Raw genomic sequence first — 8,069 nt, 5'->3', positions numbered from 1 at the left:
AGGGGCTGGCCCCTAGGCTTGTTCAACGTAGGGGTGCTGTCGATTGACTATTCTAAGCTGAAGAAGGAAGAAAGGACTTTATAAGAGTAGGCACCTAACAGCGGTGAAGCAGGCCGGGTTAGGCGGCGTACTGCGGCAGAATAGTGGGTCCAACGGAGCTAGATCTCAGTAACTGCTCCGGCGAAGCTAGAGATATCAATCTAGGCTCTAGCCTGTGACATCACCCCCCTGCTCCCCTCCAGCGGCGCGCCTGCGGCGCTAAGGCTGGGTCTCTATCGTGCTCCATCGCAGAGCTATAACAGCGTTCGTAAGCCTCTATTGCTTCTGTCCCCTGGAGCGTCTCAACAGGCTCCTAGGTCCTCTCTGTATATCCTTCCCACTTAACTAGAACTTTGCAGCGTCGCCTGCGCCCTTAACGCTTCTAGGTAGCAGCGTTAATACTCTCTACACTCTAGGTCTCTTTGCCTTTATCGTCTATAATTAGTGGCAGCTGCTTATCATCTAACGTTTAACTAGGTAAGGGGTTATTACCTGCGCGCTTTAGGATATCTATATAGAAGCATAGGTATATAGCTGCTGGTATATCAAGCTCTACTATATATAGTGAGATAACTTTTATAACTATATACTTATAGTATAACTAATCTAGTTTCTTATAAGGCCTAGGGGATCTATAATACCCTATATAAAGCCAGACTTTATCGCCTACTTCTAGTCTCTCTATAGGCTGGCGCTTCCTATTAGCCAGCTCCTCATAGCGTTGCTATGTTGAGGCGAGGGTCAATTAGGCTATATCCATTACATCTTGAAGCCTTATTACCAACTTGCGTGCTTAGCCCTCACAGGTGCCCTCAGGGCTTGCTAGGTCTGCTTCCTTAACCTTAATAGGCTCTAGGTTGTATCTATGCTCTAGGAAGAAGCTACTTATCCTAATAGCGCTATTATTGCAGCTATAAAGCGCTAGCTGAGCTGCTGGAAGGTTATATGCCTAGTCCTTCTGTAAGTAGGTGGCATAGTTGCATAGGTAAGCCTAGATCTCCTGGTTTATCCTCTCTAGGCCTCTATCAGTCTGCAGGTAGTAGGTAGTGCTAAGCTGCTGCTCTATTCCTAAAAGCTTGCAGAACTGCCGCTAGAAGCAGCTTATCCAGTTGCTCCCTCTGTCGCTTATAATTAATATAGGGATACTGTGAAACCTAAATTAGCAGTTCAGAAATCGTTCAGCGTAGGCTTCAGCTTCTATGCTTTCTATCGCCTTGAGTGTTACACCTTTACCTAGCTAGTCGATAATTACCTAAAGATATCTCTTGCCTTTATCTATAAGGGGAAGGTTAGTAATAAAATCTATAGCAAGGTTGCTTTATATATGCTGTGGTATTAGTAGTGGTTTCAGAAGTCCCTTATAATATTCCCTCTAGATATAACTGCGCCTATAACTATCGCAGTTACAGCAGAAACGCTATACTAAGTGCGACTAACCAGGCTAGTAGAACTGTCTACTAACCAGCGTGAGGGTGTTATCTCTTCCTAGATAGCTACTAAGCATTAAGTTGTAGGTGCTTTAAACGATATAGGTGCATAGCATGTTTGCATTATTATCTAGATCTTTATTACCTAATACCTAAATCTAATCTCTGAACAGTAGTTAGTTGCTATTATTAATCTCACACTTAGCGATCTGAACTTTTAGCTTAAGGCTAAGGGGGAAGCTTCTTTCTCGTTATTTTACAGCAGTATAGGCCTGCTGGTAGACTTCATCTTATCCTTAAGTCTAATCCCAGAGTTGCTATAGTTCTTTATCGTCAGTAAATATAAGCATTAATAGTGCTGCCTCTATATGTTATATATATGCTGAGGGTAGGGTTGCTTCTGGGAGGAGCTGTAGGATTCAACCTTATTTACGCTTATCCTCTAGAGACGTAGGTATATCTTGTTTACATCTAGAGAGTACGTCTAGCACTACTGCTTTGCTTCCTAGCTGGTACTATATCTCAAAGTTATACTGAGATAGTTCCTCTGCCTATCAGCTTTGCTGTTCTATAAGCTTCTGCTTTGTTATAAAGTATTTTAGGTTCTTATGGTCTGATAGGATCCTAAAGTGGCTGACACTCTATAGCTCTGCTCTCTATTCTTATAGACAGCTTATAATAGCTAGCATCTCCTTATTATATATCAGATAGTTAAACTAGGTAGCATTAAGCTGCTGTAAGTAGTAGGCTACTGCATTACATCTGCTATGCTTATCTTCCTATAAGAGTACGCCTCTAAGGGTACAGCCTGAGCAATCAGCCTCAATATAGGTTATACGCTTAGGGTCTAGTTGATATAGAATAGGCTTAGCAGTAAAGATCCTCTTAAGCTCTTAGAATACTACTTCTTATTCCTTACCCCAGCAGAAAGGGACACCCTTCTTTATAAGAGCTATTAGGGGTCTAGTAATCTCTAAGTATGCTGGGATAAAGATCCAGTAGTAGTTTGTAAATCTAAGGAAGCTTCAGACTCCCTTAACTGTCTTTAGAGCTGCTTATTCCTTAATCGCCTTCAGTTTCTCAGGGTTATAAGAGATACTAACTCCAGCTGTAATAATAAACCCTAGGTATTTAACTATCTTCACAGAGAACGTGCACTTATGAGGGTCTAAACATAGCCCTGCTGCAGCAAGCTTATGCAGTACTAGCTTAACCTTTGCTTTATAGTCTTATTATAATCTATTTAAGTAGATCAGGATGTTATCTATATATGCTGTTGCAAAGTTGTCTAGATACTCTTAAAGTATGCTGTTGATATATCGTTAGAATATAGCGGGGGCTCCTATAAGCCTAAAGGGGATAACTAGCTATTTAAATAGCCTATATCTTATCTGGAAGGCTGTCTTATACTCCTCTCCCTGCGCAATCCAGATCTTATGGAATGCTGCTACTACGTCTAGCTTAGTGAACCACTTAGTAGCGCTAACAGTCTGTAGCATCTCTTAAATTAAGGGAAGAGGGTATCAGTTACACTTAGTAAGCTTATTAAGAGCGTAGTAGTTAACATAGAAATATATTCCTCTGTTTGGTTTATATATAAATAGTACTAGGGCTGACGCTTCTGAGCTGCTAGTGCAGATGAAGCCCTTATTAAGTAAGTCTTATAGGGTCTTATAGAGGATAAGGAGTTCTTCTCATAATATGCTATAGAGCAGACCCTATAGTAGTATAGCTTTATTACTACTACTATCCTGTTTAATAGGGATCCTATAGTTAACCCTAGGGCGATATAGTGGAAGGTTGGCAGCTTCGTCAGGTTGGAATAGCTCTTAGAACTTAGCTAGTACAGCTGGTGGGAGGAGGGCTTTTAGGTCTGCCTTCTCAGTCTTCTTCATAAGAGCCTTCTGTATATCTGCTAGGCTGATCGCTTAAACTTTATATCCTGCAGTTCCTTTGGTGTGTTGTTATGCCCTCTTATAAAGCGTTATGAAAGGGGCTCCTAGGAGGAGGTGGGCAGCTCTGATCTAGTGCACTCGTCCTGGCTCTTCCTCGCCTTTTAGACGTAGGTCTACGCCACCCCTCTTATGTTATATCTATTGCGCGGCAGCATTATATAGGATGCAGTTCCTCTCTATCTAGGGCTTCCCTAGGAATAGATTATCGCTAAGGCTATATATAGTATATATAAAGATCTTCTTATTATAACTATATAGGTTAAGGTTAAAGATAACTATACCTATTGCTTTTATAGCGCCTATAGCGTCACTAAAGCTGCCTAGTACTTACTCAGAGCGGTCCACTACTAATAGGCAGAGCTTGCAGGCTAGGTTATAGTTAATAAAGGTGTATAAGTTGCACCCTATATCTATCAGGGCGTCTGCTTAAATACCCTTATATATATAGGTAGTAATCACTACTGACTTACTGCTTATATAATGCTTAAACTGCTTCTATTTTGTGATATCACTAAGTTCAGCCTCTAACGCCTAACTTTGCGGTGGAGTTACTCTTTTCCTAAGCTCTCTTCAGCCTCAGAGCTTCCCAGCTCCTCTATAGGACTCTTATCGCTGCTCTCTTCTCACTTCTTAGTTTTCTTAACCTTCATAGGATAAGAACACTTTAGCTTCAGATATTATATAGCAATATAGCTGATCTGGTTGCAGTTGAAGCACTTATAGGTGTCTCTCATAAGCTGCAGCAGGTCTTCAGATAAGGAGCTGCTTTATTAGTAATATAACTTTATCTTCTCCTTACCTTTAGCGCAGCTAACACTAAATATTAATATATCTCTATCTTTATCTTATTAGCAGTTAGGTTATAGCACTTTCTAGGAAGTATAACTAAGGTAGTATTTCTTAAGCTTCCTGCTATCTAAGTAGGATCCTATAGTGAGAAGCAGTTTTATAAACTAATACTAGTCCTTTAGCGCTTCTAGTACCCCTATTAATAAGTTGCTTAACTAGGAATTTAATATACCCTCTAAATAGTTAATCTTAATCTTATCTTACTAAGATCCTCCCCTACTTACTGCAAACTCCTTCTCGAACTTAGGAAAAAAGGAAGTAAAACTCTCTTCCTCTTATTACTATATAATGCATAACTTATCTAAGGCTTAGGCTTCAGCGTTTAGATCCCTATATATTCTTTTGAGATAGTCTATAAATTAAGCTGGAGAGGTGTCTCCTCAGGCTACTCTATTAGCAAAGAAGGCAGAAGATATCACTTAGGTGGTTCCCTCCAGCCTAGCATAGATATATATAAACGCACTCTCTTCTCTACCTATAGCTTCAGCGTTAATCTATAGCTTTAAGTTTATCTCTAGAGCCCACTATAGAAACCATTATCTTATGCTATTAAACTTTAGGGGGTTAGGAAGCATTAGCCTCAGTTGTCTAGTTGAGGTTAGTTTATAAGGCTTAGCCACTATTATTATAATACTATTACTTATTACCTATATAGTGATATTAGCTATAGATAGGGTAGGTATGCTGCTTATAATTAGCATAAGGGCTGCTCTATCTGTTAATATAAGCCTGTTTAAAGCTGTTAAAAGCTGCATTATCTAGTCCTAAAGAGGATATATGCTTATATTAACTACTTTGCTAACCCTATAGTTAATCTCTGCAGTTATTACGTTATTTATGCTACTCTCTAGCGAATCTATTATGTCGCACTTATAAGGTTTTCATATAGCGTCTTCTTGTTACGCTACCCTCTAGCAAATTGGTTGTATCGCTCTCATGAGGTTTCATGAGCGTCTTTTGTTATTAAGCTTAGAATATGTAAAGGGCTGGCCCCTAGGCTTGTTCAACGTAGAGGTGCTGTCGATTGACTATTCTAAGCTGAAGAAGGAAGAAAGGACTTGATAAGGGTAGGCACCTAACAGCGGTGAAGCAGGCCGGGTTAGGCGGCGTACTGCGGCAGAATAGTGGGTCCAACGGAGCCGGATCTCGGTAACTGCTCCGGCGAAGCCGGAGATATCAATCCGGGCTCTAGCCCGTGACAGCAGCACGCGAAATGCTTAAGTTATTACCTGCAGCGCGTGTCGATCGGATCGCTTCAATCGCGAGAATGACTTTGTCTTCTTGGGTGTAGATTGGCATTATGGTTGTTGAGATTTTACGCGTCAAAGGTTTAAGTGATTTGGACGTAAGAGGGTTTAGAAAAAAACGTCTGGCTGACTGGTCCGGCCGGCTGACTGATGAACCACGTTATATATATTATAATATAAACTTAAAAGCTATTAAATTACTAGTTTTAAGATTGGCTTTAGTAATAATAACCTTTTTAGTAACCTCTTTAGTAGCCTCTTTAGTAATAATTATTTAATAAGCCTTTTTAGTAGGTATAATAATCCTAATTAATAGCAAAATAAAGTATTAAAGAAGATCTTTAGTAGTATCTTATATTAATTATTATATATATTATTATTTCTCTATATTATTAGTCATAAGTAATAGATAATATTTAAATAAAGTATTATTTATTTATTAAAGCGTATAATAATACTTAAGAAGTATTATAATACTTTTAAATCGTAAGATTTAATAAGAATAGATTAATTAAAGTTATTAAAATAGGTTAATTACTATGTTATAAATATCTATATAATATTAAGCAAACTTTTATATATATATAGGGATTATGCGTACGTAATTTCAGTAAAAAGGGGGGTGGATGCTGCCAGTGCAACGGACTGTATCGGAGTCTGCGGGACGGTGGCTGTACGGATCCTTCACAGACGGGCCGACCGTGTTTCCTTCCGGATGTCAGATGACGCAGGGCACACTCGAAAGATCAGACCAACTGCGTTCATCCAAAGTATCCTCACCAGATCCTTCGTATGCCCCAACATCCAACACATCACCAATTAGAGATCAACCTCGGCACGCCTCCATCATACCGAGCTGAACCGGGCTGGGCAGCCTACCGTTTTACCCGCCTCTTTAGCCCCCGGGTTGCAAAACCTTATATCACACCCTACTATGTCATGCATGTGTTGTTAAACCGCCTTGCCGTAGTGAGCCTCTCTCGCGAAGACAGTCTCACTCCGAAAACGTCCCACCTGAAAGAGCGTAACGACATGAGAGGGGGAAGATCTTCCCGCGTGGCCTTGGCAGCCGCTCAACCATTCCCCGCACGGAAGCTGCCAAAATATAACGAAGGCAAGGTGGTGATGCGACGATCACCAGCTGGAGACTAGATTTTGAAAACAACATGCATCTATCTGGCCGGAGTGTATTGAACGGAACAAGCCTCTCGGGCGTTACGTATGGCCGTATTTCTATGCACCTCGTAAGGTACGAGGGGAAGCGCAACGTATGTTTGTGGCTTTCCGCGACATTATCTAAGCCGCTTTTGAATTCTCAAAACTCGATTCTTGGCCGTCGATCGGGGCCTGAAGTGGTTACACGAAAGGCGTTTTCCCTCCCGCCTTAGACTCCTTTGTAGCATGTTTCCATTTTTGGAGACGATAACCTCGGGACCTCCTCCCTTGCACTCAACGTCAGACATGAACCCAGAAATGGAAGAAGAAATGATGATGTATCCCGTGTTTGTGCCCGAAATGTCGGTCGAGACTGGAGCTGGTGCGGTGGCTGGAATGCAGTATATATGAGGCCCATCAGACCGCATTCCTCCCCCGAGCCAAAGTCAACAAACCCATAACTTAAAACTTTCCAGCCTCGTATCAAACTTTCAAACGTTTGGTTCTTGAAATTTTGTGTGCTTCTCCCCATCCAAAAAGCTCACCATGCACGTCTCCTTCATCCTCTTCGCCGTCCTCGGCCAGCCCCTCCTCGGCGCCGCAACATCAACCATCAAACCAGCCCGTCCAACAACCCTCCTCTCGCTCCCCGGCTCGCCTCTCCCGACCATCGTCGACCCAATCCCAAGCCCGGCCTCAACTCTGCTCTCGAGCCTCACCCTCCCCGCGACGCTGACCAGCCTCGTCCGGCCGACCAAGACGATCCACCTCCTGCCCAGCAAGACCAAGAGCTACAGCGACTGCGGCGGCTTCCGCCCCACGCCGGCGCCCATCTGCGCGGCGGGCTTCGCGTGCATAGACGACCCGTGGGTGGGCGGCTGCGGCCAGGCGTGCGACATGCCGGGCATCTGCGTGCAGGAGATCCAGTGCGGCGGGTTCGTCGGGAAGGCGTGTCCTGCGGGCAAGTACTGCATTGACGACCCGAGGGACGACTGCGATCCCAAGAGGGGCGGGGCGGATTGCATCGGGATCTGTATTTGAGAGATGGATAGGAAGGAGGGATGCAGACTTGGATTGTGGGTGAGGGGTTTCTTTTGTCGTAAAGCCTTCTTTGTATCTGCTTTGGTACGATGTTGTAATATTTTGGTGGACTACTCCAAGGTGAGCTTGGTGATGGACTCGGTGTGAAGCCGGCGAGCTTCGGTGAAGGGCAACCCCAAAAGGTGCGGAGGCAGCGACGACCTGAATGGTCCTTCCTATCTTTGACCATAATGTTCTCATACCTTGTTTCTGTTTAATGACCACACGATGGATCAGATAATTCCTAGGACAAAAATGATAAAAGCTCTTCTCACCTGTTAACCCGAGTTTAGATTCTCGTCTGCCATAAACACAAT

At 42.7% G+C, this 8,069-nt stretch overlaps 1 protein-coding gene across 1 annotated transcript; it reads left to right on the top strand.

The window, feature by feature from the left end:
- Positions 1-7,218: 7,218 nt before the first annotated feature.
- CGCA056_v008918 (uncharacterized protein) lies at positions 7,219-7,713 on the top strand (the record flags this gene model as incomplete). Its single annotated transcript, XM_037324165.1, has 1 exon — positions 7,219-7,713. The coding sequence occupies one exon, from the start codon at positions 7,219-7,221 to the stop codon at positions 7,711-7,713; it is 495 nt and encodes a 164-aa protein (XP_037177955.1).
- Between the last annotated feature and the right edge of the window lie 356 nt (positions 7,714-8,069).

The sequence above is a fragment of the Colletotrichum aenigma genome, assembly GCF_013390185.1.
Source record: "Colletotrichum aenigma strain Cg56 chromosome Unknown KSG_Cg56_contig05, whole genome shotgun sequence".
NCBI classification, from domain to species: domain Eukaryota; kingdom Fungi; phylum Ascomycota; class Sordariomycetes; order Glomerellales; family Glomerellaceae; genus Colletotrichum; species Colletotrichum aenigma.
Note: the sequence above shows the minus strand (reverse complement) of the source record. Positions and strands in the feature narration are given on the sequence as shown.